This window comes from Silurus meridionalis, chromosome 22 (genome assembly GCF_014805685.1).
Source record: "Silurus meridionalis isolate SWU-2019-XX chromosome 22, ASM1480568v1, whole genome shotgun sequence".
Lineage (NCBI taxonomy): Eukaryota > Metazoa > Chordata > Actinopteri > Siluriformes > Siluridae > Silurus > Silurus meridionalis.
Window position 1 is genome coordinate 9,144,784 of NC_060905.1, and position 22,759 is coordinate 9,167,542.

The following is a 22,759-nucleotide window of genomic DNA, read 5'->3' on the forward strand; positions in this document are numbered from 1 at the left end:
ATTAAAAGAATGTATTTAAATATTGAGTTCAGTATTCAGCATATTTTATTATTCAGCTTGACCTTCGAACTAGTTTCAAGTCAGCTCAGGGGAATGTGGATAAAATATGAACTACATCAAGTGTCTGCTTACAACTTCATCCTTCTCAACTAGGATCTTTCAAAACAGGGAAGTCAATGTGATTTTTTTTTAATCTTATATACTTACCACTCACTTTAGGAATACTTATTGATTCTTGAAGGTAATCTATCGGATAATTATTCAGCACCCATGTGCCGGTCAAGAGCTTCTGTTAATATTCACATCAAAAATCAGAATGAAAAAATGTGATCTCCGTGTGTGATTATGGCATGAGTGTTTCCATTGTTTGCCAGTGTTGGTGTGGAAAAACAAGAGCGCGCGCGCGCGTGTCTGTGCGGGCGCGCGCGCGCTCTCTCCCCCGCAGGAAGAGGCGCTTTACTGTCACTGGGTTATAGTTGAATGCGGAGCTCAACGCGTTTGTGTGGTTTCATGGTCACACCTGATGCCAGTTCGTTCGGAGATGAGAAATGTTTTGTGCGAAAACGGCCGTTCCGATGCTCTAACAATTTTAATCCGAACGTCGCTTTAACACCGTATCTCATATGGCAAATCGCGACAAGAATAAAAAGACTCTTCTGGACCTGGTGAAGCTGCCGGAGAACAGTAGCTGTGCTGACTGTGGAACTGCAGGTCAGTCAAACTGCTGAAGTGTATTTTACACTTTATATACTTTAATATTCTTTCCTGCTGTTGAGTAAATATTGCAATATGTATATATTATAAATATAATTTAACTCTAAACTATAGACTTTACATGGAAAACGGTTCCAGCTACACCATCTCTAACAAATTGGCCCAGTTCTCTATATATTACTCTATATAATATGATGCTGTATGCTTTTGTATGCTGTACTGGCTTCCAAAAATATATAATTTTATGCTTTGAGAAAGCAATGTTCCCAGTGTGTCTTAAAAGTCTCCATATCTAGCAAAAACAATCTTCTAATTAAATCTTCATATATTCACTGTAGACCCAGACTGGGCTTCATATACTCTTGGCATATTCGTTTGTCTGAACTGCTCTGGAACACATCGGAATTTATCAAGTATTAGCCGGATAAAATCCATCCGCTTAGACTTCTGGGATGATGAGCTTGTGCAGGTATGACAGTTTTGTAACCTTGCTTATTCAAACTCTAATTCTCAGTCCAAGTTAAGTTCATTTATGTACTATATGTTCGAAGAAAGGTCTTATTATGCGAATGATTATTTGTATAATTACGCTGAACACTAAAGCATGAGGTTGAACTAAGTACTGTTGTGTGTGTTTGGGGTAACTGCCTGACCTAATGTAAAGTTCATGAAAGCCAATGGAAACCAAGCTGCCAAAGATGTGTACGAGAAATTTGTCCCTGTCTTCTATTATCAGCCACAGCATGATGATTGTGAGTAAGTACTTCATCTTTCTGTTGTCTTTGAAAAAGTTGGGGTAATTTACCGGCACTGTGAAAGGGAATTATTTCCAAGCTATTGTTCATGACAGTTGGTACTGTAGTTAAAAAAAATAAATCTATTGTTAGGGAAGTGGGAGACTGCTGATATGGCAAACAAACTGTTGGAGATGAACTATAGCATGCAGTGCTCTTAGTAACAATAAGAGGAAATTCAAATGTATTTCTGTTTCAACCAAGGATGGTTTGGTGTTAGATGTTGAAGCTTTTGAATCTGTTCATTTGTGCTTTCAGTTCTCTACATAAGTGGTTGATTTAAGTGTGTCAGAACTACCCATAGTGATTTGAACACGCTGTATGAGACCGTTCTAAAACTCGATCTGCATTAAAACATGCTTGGAACAATCGCTGTTAAGAGCTTGGGTTGCTTTACTGGACTTTCCCTTGAACATTAGTCTGTTTTACGCAACTTCCCATGCTTGTTTTTTTTGTCCTCATGTTGTAGCGTACTAAGGGAGCAGTGGATCAGAGCTAAGTATGAAAGACAAGAGTTTACTGAACAAAATAAACTCAGATCCTACTCATCAGGTAAACCTGTAGCTTTTAAACATTATGTATTAATCTTTAGTTTAGTAAATCTAAGATTCAAAAACATAATACAAGGTGCTAATTCCTTATAATCATTAAGCATCTCTAACATGGCCTTATGTAACCAGATATCTATTAAACCTGCATTTCTGAAGTTCTGTAGTGTTCCTACAATAATTGTGCTGTCACTGATTTTAGGCATATATGAAGGATTGCTGTGGAAGAAGGGGAAGGACAATGGACAGTTTCTCAAGAGGAAGTTTGTTTTATCAGAACAAGACTTCACCCTAAAATATTACAAGGAGGATGTGAGCACTCTATATGCCTTGTCAAGCAGTTTTTTTTCTGAACCTTGCACCAGGTTGCCTGTTGCTTCAGTGTTAAATTAAATTTCCACAATTTCATAATCTTTTATTTATTTAGTTTTACTTTAATAATTAGACAGTCACATTTACCAGTCACATTTGATCTAATGATATCTATTTTCTTTTGTATATATTATTTAAATATCAGGCAAAAGAGTATAAATGACTGAAATAATAAAATATATGATAATTGTTCTGTACTTTTAGGAATCCAAAGGGCCAAAGGCTGTTATCTCTGTCCAAAGTTTAAATGCAACTTTTCAGCCTCGGAAGATTGGGCATGCTCATGGCCTTCAGATCACTTATTCAGTGGATGACCATACCCGAAACCTCTTTGTTTATCATGAAAGTGGCCAGGTAAGTCATCTATAATGTTTTTTTGGAATTTCTGTACATTTAATGTACACACAGTTTTTGTTTTAATAAATATTTGCCTTATTTCACTTTCATTGGGAGCAGAATTTATATTAAATAACTTTCAAACAAAAGAAACCTACTTCCTTGTTTTTAAATGAGCAAAAAAAAAGTTTTATTGAATCATGATGTATTTCCAGTTTTGCTTAAAGCTTTTTTTGCCATGCTTGCTACTACAATACAAGGAAGTAAAAGCATATTATGTATTAAGCACTTATTTTTTTCCAATTCAGCATCCATTTGTCTCCATTTATAATTGAGACAAATGACTGCAAACTATGCAGCAAACGACATGTGTTTTCAGGGCAAAGCTTTAAAAGCAATGCCATAACCTGAACCAATATCAACCACATCGAACAACAAAATATGTATTGTGTGTATATATATATATATATATATATATATATATATATATATATATATATATATATATATATATATATATACTGACCAAATCTTGGCATACCTCGAAGAGATTCTGGGAAAAGTCCGAGTGTAATTCAGACATCATTACCCTTTCAGGAAATTGTGAATTGGTTCAATGCTATAAGGGCTACACGTTTCGTCTACCTAAAGACAGCATTTCCTACAGCCAGTAATATTGAGGTAAACCCTTGATTGTTTTAGTTAAAATGGTTACAATTTAAGCTTTAGCTTTTCTACTCTGCATTAAAATTATTTCAGGAAACACATTGGATAAAATTTCTTTATGCATTTTTTCTTTAAGCTGTTGCCATGGACTACAAGGAACTACCTTAAAGAGGGTTACATGGAAAAAACTGGACCTTCGGTAGGTGACTTGCCTAATATGAGCAATGGTGGGAGAGGAAGTCTTTAAGTTACGAAAAATATTCCCCTTTATATTGGGAAATTGATAAATGAATGTATTTATACGTACACCAAAGAATATTTGTATGTATCTTTTAATAAATGTATGTATTTTTATCTGAATAACATTGTCTGTTTGCTGAACAGCAACGAGAGCCATTCAAGAAGAGATGGTTCATCTTGGATGCTCTGGACAGAAAACTACTCTATTTTAAAACTGAGCTGGTAGGATTTATTGTAATATTTATTGGAATTATGAATCAAATGATAAGGATAGCATTTTTTTCTTTATCTGAACGTCAAATTCATACCCATTGTTTGCTTGACTATTTTGAAGGATGCTGTTGAGCTTGGGGTCATTTTCATTGGAACAGAGAATCATGGGTACTCAGTGAGTGAGTGTTTGCCTAAGGGGACCAGAGGAAATAAATGGAAGTGCGGGATGGCAGTGGAGACACCAGACCGGCAGTTTGTTTTCATGTGTGAGCAGGAGCGAGAGCGAAAGGAGTGGGTAGAGGCCCTGAGACATGTCATCGCGAAGCCAATGCTTCCTCAAGATTATACCAGTAAGACAATTAAGCAATCCAATCTGAACATTTCTATCATAACAGAAAACTGGCTGCCCAATCGGCTGGAGATTAGGAGTTAGAATCAAACATACATCTGTGGCCAAGAGCCAAATTGGCCATGCACTTTGGGTGGGAAAAATGGAATACTTTTTCCTGTCAGTCACAGCAACACTAGCCAATTGTGATTATTGTGATAAAATGTGATAATTAATGCAGCAGAGGGTAGCTAGAAATTTCCTCTGAGCCTGCTGCAGCATGTGATTGGCTCGCTTCACATGTGTAAGTAAAAGCACATTTTGGTCTTTTACTTTCCTCAGTTGTAGTATCACGGGAGAGCTAGCTTTTTGATGGCAATTGGCAGGTGACCAAATAATGGAGAAAAAGTAGTGATTTTGTGTATGTAATGTTTATCTGAGCATAATTAATTTTCTATTTTTCAGCAGAGGCCAATATCCGCAGACGAAAATGATCCTGGAACATCAAAAAGGACAGCGGTGTATTTTGGACTGGATTGTAGCACAATGAAATGTGTAACCTGAACCTTCCAAACTATTTAGGGTCTTGTCTAAAACCATAACCTTTAAATTGTTAGAACAAAGCAACCGTTCTTGGATGTAAACGAAAACACCTGATCACCTGATGTAGTCTGTCTGGTTCCAAGTAAACTCTAGCATGGCTTGATTGCAGCAAGAAAGTCACACCAACCTGAATAGACCCAACTACAGGAAGCAAACTAGGAAGTATGTTTTAAATGGCGGGTTGCATGAATGTAGGTGCGAGCTGCCAAACTGACCTGCAGGACATAACAACAGAGCTGAATGAAATGAAAAGAAAAAATAAATTGTAGGTGCTTACTTAAAATGTTCGAAACTGGTCTTTCTACAATTATTTAGTAATTTATTGCTCTCTATAATCATCCAATCTTTGACCTTTATGCAATGGACAATAATTAATTTGCCTTTTTCTTCTGTTTCTGTGAAAGTGTTTTACAAGGAGATTTTCAGATGTACACTCACCTCAGTTAACTGTTGCTGTTGTTGCTTTTGCTTTTGCTTTGTGGGTTATTTCATTTCATTCACTGTGAAAACCAAACAGCAACAAAACATAAAAGTATCAGTTCCACTCACTTGGACTCAGGAAATAGAAAAAAGGGTAAATTTAACTGGGCAATGGGAAATAAGGTGTCCTGAAAGTCCACTGTATTTTGTATGAGTGTTTTACTGGGTTTTTTTTTTATGTTTACTCCATAATTTCAGGTTTTTTAAACATATTTTTACATTTTGAATAAGCGTAGTTATACATTTCTGCTTTTGTATAGTTTGAGAACTTAATTTAACCCATATTGTAACATGCATGTTTGGGCTTGATGGTTAACTATCATTTACTTCTATGCATGGCACACAACAGAAATCCAACTGCCATTCAGTTCACTCTTGACTTTTTTGGGAATCAAAGTCACGTCCACACTGACAGGTTAAGATAAATTCAGATTTGAAAGGTCGTTTTCTAAAAGTTTGATAGAAGTTTGTGGCTTTTTTCTTGCTATTGAAACACAATTGATTTTTTATTTTTTATAAATTACGTTTTTTAATGCACAGTGAAGTTGATTGAGTATGTATATAAATGTGTTTTGGATTTTGTTTTTTTAAATAAATCAGTAATAACTAAAAAATAATAATATAAAATAAACATGGTGTGTAACTCAATTACTATGTTTTATTGAATCTAAGCAAAAACTATATATATATATATATAGGTATTTTATTAATTAAATATTTATTTTCTTTTAATTATATTATATTTATTAGTAGTTTCAGTTTATTTAGTTGTCCACCTTAATTGTGACAAATTGTCCCTTATCCAAAATGGTCTTCTTCTTCTTTCGGCTTCTACCATTAGGGGTCGCCACAGCGGATGATCTGTCTCCATCCCCCCCGTCCTCTACATCTGCCTTTTTCACCCCAACCACCTGCATGTCCTCCCTCACCACATCCATAAACCTCTTCTTTAGCCTTTCTCTTTTCCTCCCTCCTGGTGGCTCCATCCTCAGCATTCACTGATCTGAAATTTTACGCTACAATATTTATAGACAGAAACGTGTTTAGATAGCCTGCAGGGGGCGCTGTTGTTTTTTTTAAAGAAAAAAAAAAAAAAGCGTTTTACATTTTTGTTCGCTTCGGTTTTCCGTAGTTGGCGGTTACACGCCCCTTTAAGCATGTGCTGAAAAAGTGAAGCAGATTTTTATGTATTAAGATTTTATAGTCGTGATTTTTCTTTGCAGAAAGAATCAGTATTGAGCCTGTCCGCTTTCTAGCAGTTGATGGTGAGTCTGTTCTACCTTAAATAACGTTTCACCGCTAGAGGGCACTCATCAGTCTGAACGTTTAATCTGTGTGGAGGATTGAACTGATCAATAATAAAATGTTAAAAATGCAAATTGTTTAAATCATTTTAAACAATTTTATTGTAATTATAATCATTTTTATTATGATAATTATATAACAATAAACAGTTAAACAGTAAGGTGTGATGCATTGTCGGAATGTAATTTTCTTGATTTCAAAAGTTTTACTCATTTAAAAGTATTATTACATAAATTATATATAAAAATATAACGATCCTAGCTTTTTTGTATGACTAAGTGTCACTATAGGTCACAATAGTCCGTAAGATTTCGTTGAAAATCAAAATTTGTCCACAAACAGGTAAAAAAAAAAATCATCACTCTCAAAATAGCATGATATGCCCAAATAGTTACATTTAGATAATGTTCAGACCGGTGGCCCGGTCAGTGAATCTGGGCGAATGAAGATTGGAGAAGAACCAGGCAGCGTCATTTACAGCGTTTTGTCGAGAACCTTTTGCATGTACCTAATTTATATTGAAACACTCAAACTATCCTGCAGGGGGCGCTCCGTGTTTGTAATTTGGATAAAAAGTAATTATTTGTATGTTTATTGCTGTGTTTTGTGCAGTTTGTGTGAATTGTATTGACTTCAGTGTGAAGATAATAGAAGATTTGAATGAAGATTTATTGTGTGCATCTTCTGTATTTGGAAAGTCCGAAACTTTATGCTGTTTTTGTTTGACTATTATTATTAATACGATGATAGTTATTATTATTATTATTAATCTTTTATTATTGTTATTATTGCGCCTCTAGAAGTAATAGGTCGCCACTGCGAAGACCTTTTAAGGTGGAAAGGAACTGATAAACCAACTTCCGTCTGTTTTGTCCTACAAGACCGCCAATCGGCTGAACTGCGCATGCGTAGACTTGTGTCTTTAGCTTAACCTAGCTTATCCTGACAGGAGCACAGTGCCGGGGGAGAAGGTGCTTCTGGGTTAGCTACATGCTATTTTAAGGAGCTTCGTGGTTTTTCTGACTGGATTTACGTGGTTGACGATGAGGAAGGACGTGAGGATATTACTAGTCGGGGAACGTAAGTAAATCAGTGATTTGGTTTGGAGCTGTGTATTGAGCTAATGTAGCCAGTTAGCTTAGCGTCTTCCTTCACGCGCCTCCTGCCTTCAACTTCAGCGCCACTGCACCTTCGCTGCAGTCCGAGGTCGCGCACTGTCTGTTCCTCCGTCGGTTCCTCTGGCGGTTCCTCTGCCTTTACACACTATGAGAAGCAGTACAGGCACTTCAGGAGATCATGAACAATTATACTACAGGAAACGGGTTTAAATCTGCCAGCTCTCATCAGCACAATTAGAACCCTAAAACTGGAAATCCTTTTTCAGACTTTAATTAGAAATTTGACGGGTTGCACTTTTGCATGTGAGTATTTCATACAGGACGTGTTTATAGTCAAGTCCAGAAGCTTTTATTGTCATTCCTACCATATATAACTGACGCAGTACACAGTGAATTGAGACGTTTCTCCAGAACCGTGGTGCAACGTAAGCCAACATAGAGCTACACAACAGGACACAGAGCTAAGGGCTAAAGTAAGTTGTCCATAGCCACATACAGGGCATCGTGTGCAACCTATTGCACAGTGCAGACCTAAGATCGTGCACCAGACAACATTCAGATGGAGCTTAAGTCCACTTAAAGTGAAATGCAAAAGAATGCACACAGAAATGTATGAAGAAGACATGCATAGTGTTTCATTAAAGTGGTTGTGAAGTAGCAGGAATTTCACCTTGCACATGTTTCGCTTTCTGACTTGATCAAAACCTAAGCCACAAATCTTCATATCACCACTGACAGACGTATCTCTGTTTTCTCTCTTCTCCTGCTATTCCCGTTTTATACTCTACACAACATCTTTTGCTTTCAACTCGAGGAACCTGAAAAGGTTGTGTAAAATGGGGGGTCATTTTAACCTTTAGAATGCAGAAAAACAGACTGGAAAAAAAAATTCCCGCTTGTACCATCTTTGAAGATTTCACACTTCAGACCTCTGATCAAGAAATATTTGTTTTTTTCACAGCGAAAGTGGGGAAGACTTCCCTGATCATGTCGCTTGTCAGTGAAGAGTTCCCTGATGAGGTACACCAGTATTTCACTGCTTGAATAGTTCATACATTACAAACGGTAAATTACATTTATACTTTTTTTGGGTGGGTAACAAGGTCCCGTTACGTGCTGAGGAGATCACCATTCCTGCTGATGTCACCCCTGAAAGAGTGCCGACACACATAGTGGACTACTCAGGTAAAGTTGCATGGCATGAACATCATCTCTGAGTATCACAGATTGCTCATTTTTATTTATACACACAATCAAATGTGATTGTTCATATGAAACTTCTTTTCTTCAATTCTCCTGAGCTGTTGTTCGTTTTTGTTCTATCAGCTGATCGTATTTTTCTGTCTATAGAAGCAGAGCAGTCAGATGAACAGCTGTACCAAGAAATATCTAAGGTGAGTCTGATTTCACTGGTGAACTCAAAGTTTAATCGCTATAATTGGTAAAGTTTTCAGAAATGTCCTATTATAGCATTTTTCTTTTTTATGACATTAATGCATTCTCTTGTTACAGTAAGAATGCAGTGTCCTTCAGCTTGCTGGCAGTTTATTAACTTAATGTATATATCTGAGGCATACCATGTATTGAAACAAGAATGTATAAGTATGATATGCCCTGGTCAGAATCGCCACTCAATTGTATATACATACATCACTCTTGACTTATAATAGTGATGAATGTTTGATCATCCTGATATCAAAGTGCTGTTGAATGCTTGAACATGATTTAATTAGAAAGCTTTGGTTTATTTTGTAAAACAGCACATCATTTACAATAGAGCCCATATAAGGTTAATGCACTTAACTGTAGTGTGTACCTATTTAAAGCTTTAAGTGTACACAGGGACGTGTACAGGTGGCATGCCACATAAACACATATATACCTATTGATATGGTTTCCATTTATTTATCATAAGGAGTCTTAAGGGTCAGTTCTTTCTAACTTAATCACGAAAAAACCTTTACGACTTTTCCTGTTTTTTTTTTTAAACAGTTTTATTAGTTTTAAAAGAAAGAAGCTTGGTGGTGATTTAAAGATTTAATTTTTTTTTTTTTTTGATAAATAATTATTGTACCATAATAGAAATAAATCACTTATGGATGTTCTGTAATAGGAAAAAAATACACTTACTTTTTTAACAGCATGTCTTGTTTGGCTTTATCACACCACTTGATTATTTTACTAAAACAGCATGACATCTTGTTACTGTTATAATGGCTAAAAAAAAAAAAAAAAAAAAACCTGTTGTGTTGTACTGTGATAGGATATATATTGTTAGAGTATAGCGTAATCAGTGCACTATGGTTTTAATCCTGCTATACTGCACTATTTATGCTGTATGTACAGAACCGTATTGTACGTCTCCTCCTGTTGTATGTATGTTCACTATTTAGATAATATGCTGAATACCACATTCATCTCCTATTCTTTTTATTATTTGTTACAGGCAAATGTCATATGTATAGTGTACTCAGTAAACAACAAAAAGTCTATTGAGAAGGTAGGTCTTATAAATAAGAATTATAATTTTATATATATATATATATTAAATATGGTTATGTTTCAAAGGTTGTTTTGCTCTACCCTAGGTGACGAGCCACTGGATTCCCCTCATCAACGACAGAACAGACAAGGACAGCAGGTGTGTGTGTCTGGCTGTGTGGCTTAGAAACATTGGACCTGTTCGTACCTACTGTATGAGTGTGATTGTGGTCAGTCTGCTGGCACATTTGGCTTCACCAATTCTAAATAATTTAATCAAAACATATTCAGTGATTACAGAAACACAGATGCAAGTTTTCCTATCATTTAGAATTAGATGAGTCTATGAGAGTCATATGTCAAAAAAAGTAAAAAAAAAATTTTATACACACCAAATTTTGTTTTGTGGAATTTGTAAACACTTTAGGAAACGTTTTTAAAAATAACAAACATCTACTGTAAGTATGCAGAGTTCAGTGGTTTTCTTGGGCTTTATGGGCTTTTCTCACCAACAAGAAAAGCAGTTCGAGCTTGAACCCCTAAACAGTGTTAAGTGTGTTTTGCGGGTTGTTCTTACTGGTAAATCAGAAATGCAGTCATGAATATAAATACATTTGATGTGACATTTTGCAGAGTTCCCCTGATTCTTGTTGGGAATAAGTCAGACCTTGTGGACCACAGCAGCATGGAGACCATTCTACCCATCATGAACCAGTACTCAGAAATTGAGACCTGTGTTGAGGTAAAGGGAACTCTCCAGAAAATACATAAAGCATGTATGTATGTATGTAATGCATGTAATGCATGTAAGCATGTGTGGATTTTGCAAAAGAACCCATAGCATCACATTCAAATATTTTTCATTTTCAGTCTTTCTGAACCTGAGTAAATGTAGAAAATGTTTCTGCCTACGTTGAGCACGTGCAGACATGCAGTAGTATCATGCCTGAAGAAACAGACATCACCTGGTGGCTCATGTGGCAACCAGCCTGTTAGGATTGGTTTCAGTCTAAATTAGGAGACAGGTTTTACAAGTTCGCATGCACATGGAGCTTAACATGTAGAGCAAATCGGATTTATATTTTTATTTGGGTTTGGCACTAATGTTGGTTTTCTTCACACCGCCAAAAAGTTTTTATTTTTTTTATATAATTATATCTTATGGAGATTATAATATGATTGTTATTGCAGTTACATAGACTTTTTATCATTTATTATACCACTGTGTGAATGAATTCTGGAAACTGATTAGTCAATTATTGTATATGAATTTTACATAAACGCGTCTCTAGCAGTCGATATTAGTTATATTACATAACATTTATGCAGTTCTTTTAATAACTAATTGTTTTTTTTGTAACCACTTATACAGGATGTATACCGCTTGTATAGACGATGCTGCACATAAATTCAAGCATAATAATTAATTTAAAAAGCTTTTAAAAGAATAGCATATAATTGTCAATATGGTAAAGCTTTCCCAACATGAGTGTCTTAATGACAGAAAAGTTTGTTTTACGGTTTCTTTATAACATAACAGACTGTGGGTTGTTTTCTTCTATTAACATAAGAAAAAGAGAGGTTAGAGAATAAATGGCAGTTTTAAAAATAATTTTACTTATGGATGATGCATTACATTAAATGTAATTATAAACTGCAAAAATAATTTTCTGTTCAATAATAAACATTATTATGCTGTTGTATAGGTAGAGTCATTTTCTAGGCCATTCAGAAATAATCCACTTTTGGTTGGATTTGGATCAGGCTGTATCGCACCATTACCAGTTCATGAAACTGTTATAAATATCAGAGAAGGTTGTAACATTTCATTTTATAAATTTGACCAAGGATCGAAATATAGATAGAATTACAAATCTAAATTTTATTTTTATGGTGCTATAATAACAGGCATTGTCCCAAAGCAGTGTTACAGAAATAAAACATTAACAATTTTTTTGTAAAAAGCATATTGTTATTGTTCATATTGTAATTTATTTATTTTTAAGTGTTCGGCAAAAAACCTGAAGAATATCTCCGAGTTGTTCTACTATGCCCAGAAAGCTGTCTTGCACCCTACAGGTCCCCTGTATTGCCCGGAGGAAAAAGAGGTGAGAGATTCCTGGACATTGAGAGCCACAAATACTCGAGCACTTTAGCCTGCGTCCTGTTCAGCTTAGTTTCTCTGTTGTAGTTTCTTAAAAATACTATTACACCATAGAGGATTAATGTCTATAGATGAAATGATATGTGGTCTGGTTTCCAGATGAAGCCTTCTTGCATCAAAGCACTTACTCGCATCTTCAAAATATCTGACCTAGACAACGATGGCATTCTCAATGACCATGAGCTCAATTTCTTCCAAGTAAGAGCCCTGTTCTACAATCTTTCACTTTACTTCTATATTTATACATACTATTACTTCACTACTATACCTCACTTCAAAGTAATATAAAAAAATTACTTATGCAGATTAGTAGTCTAATAGGATGATGTCCCCTTTACCTTTTTTTTTTAAAATTAATTATTTACAGAGAACCTGCTTTAACATGCCGCTTGCACCTCAAGCATTAGAGGACGTGAAAAATGTTGTGCGGCGAAACATGACTGATGGTGTGAGGGACAACGGCCTCACTCTTAAAGGTCAGCTCTGCTGGATTCGCACCTCACTGGTTAAAGCTCTTTTTTTTATTTTTTTTTATTACATTCTTTCCAGCATGACCTTATCACTTAATTTTTCCATACAAGATTTGTCTGAAGCCAGTTTCATCTTCTATAAATAGCACTAGATAATAGTGTCTGCCAGTGGACTCAATGTAAATATGCATATCTGACTCAGTTGTGTGCTCTTCCTTTACCAGGTTTCTTGTTCCTACACACACTCTTTATCCAGAGAGGGAGGCATGAGACCACGTGGACTGTGCTTCGAAGGTTTGGCTATGATGACGACCTGGAACTCACCCAGGAATACCTGTTTCCACTGTGAGTCTGCTCAGTATTATGGGCGTATTCACATTCACCCAATATTGATGAACCAATATTGTAGTTTAAATGAAAGCTTCCTTACCCAGAGTTGTTTATGTAAATTTCTGTCCTCTTCTACACACAATGCTAATTGTACTCGGCAAACTAATCTCCCTCCTGTGTTCAGGGTCAATAATTCACTGTATGCAAAGTAGGCTTCCTGCTAAAACTAATAATAATTTTCTTCATAATATAGCAGTAGACAATTTTACAGAGTGTAATGCTTTCCTCTACTTTCTAATGCTGAAAGAATTAACCTGTTTCATTAGAGTTAAACAATTGATGTTTAGGCCCTAGAAGTAGACAATATATCATTTAAAACATTTACATTTCTTGTAGTTAGTGACTGGAATACAGAGCAACTCCTGGAATGCTCTTTTAGATGACTTGGAGATTAAACATGAGCTTAAAAGATTAGCAGGGAGCAACCCTCACCGAGAATCCTGACATCTTAAAAAAAAGAAAAAAGTGATTTTGAAAGACATTACTGATAAACTGTCAAAAATAAAGCTTATACATTTAATATAAGCACATTGTTGTATAAAGATCTAAACTATTGTGTGTGTGTATAAATACTGTGTAATAATATAATATAATTATCTCTGACATGATTTTAACCAGTTTGTTTTACACCCTGTAAAACACATTACAGCAGGCTCTGCTAGTGCCAAGAACAACCAGGATTTGATTAAATCTTTTTTCTAAGCTGGTTACAATCTTGTTTGTGCAGGTTAAAAATACCTCCGAACTGCACCACAGAGCTAAACCACAATGCGTACCTCTTCCTGCAAAGTGTCTTTGACAAGCATGACAAGGTGAGTCCATCAATTCTAGACAAAGTCAGATTTTGGAAGGATCAGTGAGAGGTGCCTACTTAGGTCTGAGTAGTAAATTAGGAAAGGCCAGGTGGTACAACAGAATGGCACATGGACAGATTTAAGACATAATTTATTGAATGGTGTTAGGTGGAAGTAAGTCTAATTTTGAATACAAATGAATCTCAGAATAGAGTTTTCAGACAGATGGTATTTTCAGTCCATGACCTAGTGAACTAGTATTGAGATGTATGTGTTGATTGAGACTTCAAAGCACTTTCATGAGGTGCTCTGCATAAGTGTGACTTAAATATTATAAATGTAAATCTAGAATAAAACCAAGCGCTGTTTCAGGATCGAGACTGTGCGTTGTCTCCCGATGAGCTGAAAGATCTGTTTAAAGTCTTTCCCTACATGCCCTGGGGGCCTGATGTCAACAATACAGTGTCCACCAATGACCAGGGCTGGATCACCTACCAGGGCTACCTTTCCCAGTGGACGTAAGTAACAACACCGCTCTACAGAGCCAGTCAAAACTACTTATTTAATACTTACGGTTTTATTTATTTATTTATTTATTTATTTATTTATTTATTTATTTTTGCCCCCATGTTTAGGCTAACAACATACCTAGATGTACAGCGCTGCTTGGAATATCTGGGTTACCTTGGATACTCTATCATTCATGAACAGGACTCACAGGCTGCTGCCATCACAAGTAAGAGAAGGAGCATGAGAGATAAGATTAGTGCTTCTTTGTTCATTTCTTGTGTATTATGTATGTTTACATGTATAATGTGGTGTAGTCACTAGGAACAAGCACATTGACCTGCAGAAGAAGCAGACCCAGCGCAGTGTGTTTCGGTGTAATGTCCTGGGAGCACGTGGCAGTGGCAAAAGTGGCTTCCTGCAGGCCTTTCTTGGCAGGAGCTTAGCTGTGAGTATATCACACGAAGACATCTGGGAGATGGTAGATACATGCTAGTTATTTAATAGAGTGTGGATGATCAAAGTATGTTTATTAGCTTTAGCGTTTGTATTGTTGTGCCTAAGTTGTTAATTACAGTGATGTGTTAAAAAAAAAAATTCTGAGGGCCAAACCAAGGAACCCGTACCTTGAAATTTTTGTGTCATCCTCCTGTAGAAACAAATGCGGATTAGGGAAGACCACAAGTCCTACTATGCCATCAGCACCACATATGTTTATGGACAGGAGAAGTACTTGCTTGTAAGTTTAAATATTATAATGCAATCATCAACATTAATATAAATCAACAGATCTAATGATGGACATATAATAAGATGTGTTGTTATTTTTTCTCTCTTTCAGTTACATGAGGTTCTTCCAGACTTTCAGTTTCTCTCGGAAGCAGATCTGGCCTGTGACGTTGTCTGTCTGGTGTATGACATCAGTACTCCTCGTTCTTTTGAGTACTGCGCAAAGATCTATAAGGTTGGTAAGACGTGAGCCCATTAATGAGACTACATATATACATTCAGAACAGAATAATAATATTATAATATTAAATAATTTTGAATAATTAGGGCTGTCAAAATGAACGCGTTAAGAACTTTTTAAAGGCAAAAGAAAATTTAACACCACCAATTTTATTAAGACATGATTATGCAGCGTGCATTTTTAAGGCGAAATTTAAACACTCCATGTATTTATTCACGACATCCTATCTTTACTCGGATATAAAAAAATTTTAAATAATAATAAACTCCAGTGAAAATTTATTTTCAATCACTAAACTTTTGTTTTACTGATGGGCCAAGTCTTAAATCAAGCACCAAAATCTGCTATAATTCACACATCCGGCAATTAAAACCGTCCATGTGGAAACAGCAAACATTCGGTTTGGTGTCCTGATTATTTACTTATTTAAAACATCATAATTACTATAATACTTAATTACATTTACAAGAATAATTTGTCTTCATGCTCTGTGTTGAGTATGGTTTAAAAAAGAATAAACATACATTTGCATAAAGCATCCAAATTTGTCCATTCCCATGTTAAACACCTTAAAGTATAACTATAGACAACAAATGTAAATTGTTTGTGTTGCACATCAGCATAATGATATATTTTGCTTCCACAGAAATACTTCATGGACAGCAAGACGCCATGTATGATGATTGCCGCCAAGTCAGACCTGCATGAGGTTCGCCAACACTACAGTATGTCTCCTTTAGACTTCTGTAGGAGGCACAAGCTGCACCCACCGCAGCAGTTCACTTGTAACACAGCAGACGCCCCCAGCAGAGACATTTATATCAAACTCACCACCATGGCCATGTACCCGTGAGTATAACTTGATCAAAGTACCCACACCAGCTTTTTACCATCCTGCATGGCTTTATTGGCTGGCTGTCCTCTTCCCCTGTGTACTTTTTTCTCATTTGCTCTGTTTTTAGAAAATATTTTCAGTTTGGCAAACAAAAATATGTTAATATACTTCACAAAGAAATGAAGAGCCAAAACATCTTAAATCTAAAATTGCACTCTAAATGTAAGAGTTTAAGAATTGTAAACTATATCTATTTGACCACTTTACAGATGTTTGAAATTGAGTATAATGTTTTTTTAGTTAATTTTTCCATTATACCCCACACATAACTCCTAAGGGTGGGAAATATTCATTCAATTTCGATATTTCTGGCTACTATACTTCACCTGGCACTCAACCTGGTCAATTTGCTTGCAAATTGCTTAATTGCAGGAAAAAATACATAGCCAGAAATATAAGTAGAAACTAATAAGGTTGCTGTTAGTATTAGTTGTTATAGTGGGATCTGGTTTAAATCTTTTTTACATTATGTTGCACTAATTAACTTTATTTCTTTATAGATCTATTACAAACTCGAGTAAGTCTTTTCCCTCTGAAGTCTTGCACAGATATTTCTGCTTATATCAAACTCAATTTGTAATTTATCATTTTAAAAACATTAATTAAAGACTCTAAAATGGTTGTTCATGAGATAGCTGAGGTTTTTGTTTTTAAAAACCTCAGGTTAAGCACTTTTTAATATTTAAATAATATTGTCCATAATATTTATATAATTTGCCTTTATTATGTAAATATAGGCAAATTATCCTCAGCAGGTTGTGAGATGTCTCAGTCATGCCTCTGGAGTCTATTATCTATTTGTTTTTTGTTTATTTACTTGTTTTTAGTAGTAAAGGTTTACTTTCATGTTAACAGGAATCAAAAAATCCAGCATTGAAACTGGATTTGCTACCACACACAAAGCACTTTACTCTAAAGTATAGAGAGAGCAAAGCTGTAGCAGTTTCTTTTGCTGATTAGTTCGCAGTTTGTGATTTACAGTATATACAGATCAGGGCACAGTTAGACCTGCTCTGGACAAGGAACAGTTTAAGACAAGTCACTGGAACAAACGAGCAGGAATTTTCGTTATGTTGTTTTTGTTAAGTCTATATTGGTTTTATTTTTCACTGGTACTGAATAAAAATGAGTAATAATCCTTAGAAATAATAAAGCTCATAAATACTGACTATGAAAGATTATTAGTTACAAATAAAAGCCTGACAATCTTGGACAGGGATGAGGTCATGCATGCTGCATAAATATTACGCAGACTGCTGTTCTGGTGGAACCTGGCTTTCTTATTAAGAGCTTAATTGTTCTTTTGATCTATATGTATGCTGATAATTTGATAAATGTGCTTCTCTCTTGGTTTTGCCTATTCAAACTACTTTATTTTCGCATTGTGGTATATTTTTTTTTTAAGTGGTGATTATATGACTGCAGGAGCTCCAGTCTATAAAGAGGAACAGGAACCATTGGCGATCAGGTCTCATGATCATACATGACTCTCCTCTTCCTGTTTGTGTGTGTGTGTGTGTCTCCGCAGCCACGCCAAGCTCCGCTGCATGTGTGCCTGCAACAGGTGCACTTTTTGCATCAGTCAGAACCTGCTGAACAGTGAGCTCCTGCGTTCGGTCAGGGCCAAACTCTACAGTGTCATTGTGAACAGGTCTCTAATCCCAGCCCTGCCCTCCTCCTGCTCTTTATGGCCACTGTTAACCTCTGTTTTCTAACATGCCTACTCTCTGTTTTGCGTTGCATATCCACCATAGATGGTTGGGTTCTTCTGTATGGGTTACTTAGCTTTTTCGAACCTTTATCCATTCCATAGAGCCATGTTAATAGACCTGTGTGTGTGTGTGTGTGTGTGTGTGTGTGTGTGTGTGTGTGTGTGTGTGTGTGTGTGTGTGTGTGTGTGTGTGTGTGTGTGTGTGCGCGCCTTCATTTATTAGGGCTGTACTTTGGTGTCCACAAAGCAATAAACTATATTTAGGGTTTATCTAAAGCTAATATTTCAGTCTATGCTGTCTGCCTTGGTGCACAGGTGAACAGGAATGGTTCAGGAATGGTTCAGGTGCTAAGATCCAGAACTAGCTCAACTGTGCCTATTTCTGATTAAACGACAGTTCTCTGAAGGTTGTAGAGTGGTGACATCATTACTTCCTTTGTGCCACTAGTATTATTATGAACACTTTCAACAGAAGCAGTGATAGAGAAGCTCCAAAATGTTGATTTGCATTTTACTCCGTTTGTACTTGAATGTATAACTTTGAAGACTAGCACAAGTCTGAGAGGAAACTGAAAGCTGTATTAGGCATCAGAGTCTTATCAGATGCTGCTATTGAAGATTAGAGTGCCAAATCTTATGGACTAGAAAACGGATTGTAGCTGCTGTTCTTTCTGAATCAAGTGGTTTTATGGTTGTTTGCAGAAGGTTATGCTGACTAGTCAGAAGACTTCTAGCTCTAACAATATTATGCCCTTTTGGTACTTTTACACAAGTGTAAATCCGGACAATGGCACAGCTGTCTATTGCTGGGAGTCAAGAGCACAACTTTTAGCCAAGCTCTCTGGGAGTGAGAGATGGTGTTACTGTGTGCAATGTCAATGAGTGTGACAGCAGCCAATAGTGGGTGTCTCTGAGCTCAATGTTTTCTTGGATAGCCATATGTGTTATGCTGCACTGTGATGCTGCCTGATCTGTTTTGAAATGCCTTCACCTTCCACAGTTTGGTAGTAGTGGTGCTATAGTTCTCACTATTTTGATGGTGGAAAAACACTGTTATGTGATATCTCACCAGGTTCATTTCAAAGTTCTAGTCCATTCATTTGAAAAAAAATTGATCTTCAATTTACTGCCATTTTAGTGCAGAAGTTCAAAAAAATAACTGGTTCAAATGAATGCATGGGGCTTTTTATTAATGCTGTTGACTTATATGTACTTAATATTAGGTTTTACCTAAAGTTGCATGACTATCATGGATTTGCATTAGCATTGAAGCTAAATTCTGGGTGTTGGCTGTCATTCATTAATACAAGATGAATTTAAATATTTTCAGGTGGATATGCAAACAGTAACTGCACTAATTCACTTTTTTTTTCCTCCATCATTCTGCTGGCAGTGCTTTATCTGCCGAGTATTTTATATTTTGCGGCTGCAGTTTCTCCCTGAAACTAAATTCACTAATCCCTAAATGTATTTATTTTTGTTTGTTTTAATACTGAATCACACTGCAGACTCTCTTTGCAAGTACAGCCTTCTAACAACTAATAAACCAATATGTTTACATCATTTCACACAAGAATAGTAAAATTTATTTACTCTTTGAATTTTAGATCTACATGGGACTTTTACTTAGCAGCTGATATGTATGTATAATGTAAGAAGACAATGGAAATATCCAAACTCTATAAATTAGCTAATAATTAAATTTATTCATTATCTTGTCTCTTGCTGGTCCTTGCCAACACAATACTATAGTTGAAGAAATACTATATATGATACTATAAATGTTTTGTCACCCTCTCAATTTCTTAATTTATGTGTTTTTGTTTCCTTGTTTATTACGTCCTGTGTCATGTTTATTTCCCTCCGTAGGTGTTTATTCTCACGTATTTGGCTGGGCCTCTTCCTTTTCGTATTGCATCTTTTCACCTCTTGCTAACCCTGCCAGCATGGCTGCTTTTGTCTGGTTTTTTTTTTTTATGACTTAGACTGTAATAGCACTGATTCGATCAGGGTTTTGGTCTTAACCTGTCTCAGGCAGGAACTTGGTTTCACACTGTGAAGACTTTGGGTGTGTGCTTTAACATGTATGCAGCGGATTAATTGTTAATTCCAACTCTTAACACTCTGCACTTTCATTTGTACATATAACAGTGTTGCTGACTTGGTGTTGTGTTTGGTTGCTGATTATTTAAAAAAAGAAAAGCGTACTGTAGATGCCAACTTTTTATTAGTTCCTTCAGTGCCTTCGTGTTAAATTATGTTTGTCCGAACATTGGGCATATCTCAAGGTGTGGTGTTTTCGGGTGTCTGTAACTGGTATGGTTAAATGCACTCAGCACTCGGACCAAATGTTATCTGAGCCCACGATCAGTCAGAGGTTCTAAATGCACAGTAAGCTTTGTTTTTTGATTTATTAATCAGTTCATTAACTCTGACTTTTCCTCTGCTGCATTTCTGGATGGGTGGTTGTGTGGAGCATGTAGGGGTGGCTGTGCTGTGAATGGTAGTTGAAGTGCCCATCCTGTATGCATGTGCACAAGATTGGGGCCCTTTTTTTTTCCTTTTTTTTTTTTTAAGGGACACTTGTCTTTTCACTGGTGAGCAGACGAGCCTCAGCCATCAGATGCACAGTCACCTATGTAAAAGACTCTATCTACGTGGAGACTCATTCTTTTTCCAGGTAAAGATCGTCCTCACCTGGACCGCTGGATGAGTGCCAGTCCTTTGGTGTTCTGATGTGCTTAGATCACTGATTAGTTCCTGAATATGTTGGTTGTCGATACATTTCTGGCAATCTGAATCTGAGGGTTTAAATTCTACTGGATTTTCAGTCTGGTGGTTGATTTTTGTGGTTTTTAGCTGACTGAAACTCTGACTGGTGTATATGAAGAGAGGGTTGTGAATGAGCAGGTTGAGGAAACCTAAAAATGTAGTTGTGCATTGCTTTGCTTTTCACATACAATTTAAAAGCGTATGTTAAAAAGAAAATGTGTGACATTTTGGATATGATGACATTTTTTGGTATAGTGATGTGTAATTTTATTACATTTATTTATTTTTATTGCTTCTTATTTGTTTAGAGCATCAAAGCAGCGTGTGCATTATCATGATTATTCTTTTTTTTTTTTTTTTTTTGCATTTAATAAGGGCCTAATTTTTTGTGCTACTGCTTGTACTGTACTGCTCCTCCTCCCTTCCCAGTAGCTGTTTCTATCACAGTTCACCTCCATGCCTCTGCACCTAGCATGCTGGAGTATGACTGTTTGGAGCTCAGTGGGTGGGGAATGCCAAATGACAATAAGTAGAATTTTATTTTGGGGAAATTCCCTTTGTGTTCATTAGAAAAATGTCACATTGAAACCTTGGTACAGATATAACTGTATCATTCAGAAAAGAGAGGAACTACACACTGATTTGTCATTTGTCATTTACCCACAAATTAAATGAAGCAAGTGTTTTTTGACTGACTCTCTCTCTCTCTCTCTCTCTCTCTCTCTCTCTCTCTCTCTCTCTCTCATATACAGACACATGACCCAGGCTGACCTGAAGAACTCCACATTCTGGCTGCGTGCCAGCGTCGGAGCCACAGTATTCGCAGTGTTAGGCTTTGCCATGTATAAAGCTCTCCTCAAGCACCGGTGATCAGTGACGGGCAGCGTGCGACTGCAGTTCTCTTTCTCTCATCTTTTTCCCTCCAGCCCAGTCATTCCCCCTTTAAGAGAAAGCTAGTAGTATCCTGTGGGATAGCTATATTTTATATATTTGAACCTACATCCATCCATGCAACCATTTTTCTCTTCTGGAGTTTTGATTTAAACCTGTGCTCATATAGAATGTCTTGTGTGTCAGCCGTGGTCGAATGCTACAGATGGCTTTTGCCATAAACAGACTGGTTTTAAATGACTTTATTTTTTCTTTGATCAGTATTAGCAGGTGTGACCCTTATCAGATGGTTCACGCAGGAATTTGAGAAGATGCAACGCTTTGTTTATATGTGTAAATATTGCTGAGGAATACCTTCAGCTTCTGTATGGCAGTACAGAACTCGCATGCACACACAACAGGAGATGCACCGCAACAAAGCCATTTCTCACTTGTATAGGTCATAACGCTTTGAGCACGTTTCAGCTGTAATAATTTATTAATGTCATGTTTGTGTTAGAATGTTTTGTTTGACCTCGCACGCAGCAAACACTATACAAGGGATTTTTTTTTTATTATATGGTTTGTTTTTATATTTATGATTTTGTTTGTTTGCCCTTGGCCCCCACAGACACACTGCAGTAGTGAAAGCTGTCTAGAAGCTTCACTGCTATGCTGACAAGATCACAAGAAAGTGTAAAAGTGTTGATTCTGTGGTCAGGTCAATGGGACTCGGTCTCTATGAGAACTCTGTTGATAGTCTCCACTTTAAATATTTACTATTATCTACATTAATAACTACTACTACCACTGCACTTTTTTTTTTTTTTTTTTTTTTTGGGTTTATGGCGCATTGTATTTTTCAGTGCAAAACTCCCAGTTCCAAACCATGAAGCTGTTGTACTCATTTCTGACCTTTCAAACATTTACAATAAACAGTGTGATTATAAAGCTGTGTACTCAAGATTTTGTTCAACATTTCTTCCTATCGTTAATAAAGTAGTAATAATAATGTATG

General features: G+C 36.3%; 2 protein-coding genes across 7 annotated transcripts; both read left to right on the forward strand.

Moving 5' to 3' along the window:
- Positions 1-398: 398 nt before the first annotated feature.
- Positions 399-5,925, forward strand: adap2 (ArfGAP with dual PH domains 2). Of its 2 annotated transcripts, none has more exons than XM_046835457.1 (11): positions 399-711; positions 1,053-1,183; positions 1,379-1,470; positions 1,978-2,060; positions 2,259-2,368; positions 2,633-2,782; positions 3,362-3,445; positions 3,567-3,629; positions 3,815-3,892; positions 4,005-4,233; positions 4,680-5,925. In XM_046835457.1, exons 1-11 carry the CDS (start codon positions 624-626, stop codon positions 4,703-4,705), a joined length of 1,134 nt encoding a protein of 377 aa, XP_046691413.1. In that variant the 5' UTR covers positions 399-623; the 3' UTR covers positions 4,706-5,925. The 2 variants fall into 2 exon arrangements, with proteins under 2 accessions (XP_046691413.1, XP_046691412.1); XM_046835456.1 differs by having other exon boundaries at positions 404-711; positions 4,677-5,925.
- Positions 5,926-6,370: 445 nt separating this feature from the next.
- rhot1a (ras homolog family member T1a) lies at positions 6,371-22,692 on the forward strand. Of its 5 annotated transcripts, none has more exons than XM_046835452.1 (20): positions 6,371-6,559; positions 8,679-8,737; positions 8,821-8,902; positions 9,068-9,111; positions 10,164-10,217; positions 10,306-10,358; positions 10,832-10,940; positions 12,205-12,306; positions 12,462-12,560; positions 12,730-12,838; positions 13,057-13,177; positions 13,950-14,034; positions 14,389-14,534; positions 14,652-14,752; positions 14,841-14,971; positions 15,179-15,262; positions 15,365-15,487; positions 16,140-16,342; positions 17,917-18,039; positions 21,624-22,692. In XM_046835452.1, the coding sequence occupies exons 2-20, from the start codon at positions 8,705-8,707 to the stop codon at positions 21,739-21,741; spliced, it is 1,920 nt and encodes a 639-aa protein (XP_046691408.1). In that variant the 5' UTR covers positions 6,371-6,559; positions 8,679-8,704; the 3' UTR covers positions 21,742-22,692. The 5 variants fall into 5 exon arrangements, with proteins under 5 accessions (XP_046691408.1, XP_046691407.1, XP_046691409.1 ...); XM_046835451.1 differs by lacking the exons at positions 6,371-6,559; positions 21,624-22,692 and adding exons at positions 7,493-7,679; positions 19,969-20,074; XM_046835453.1 differs by lacking the exons at positions 6,371-6,559; positions 21,624-22,692 and adding exons at positions 7,493-7,679; positions 19,707-20,046.
- Positions 22,693-22,759: the final 67 nt, after the last annotated feature.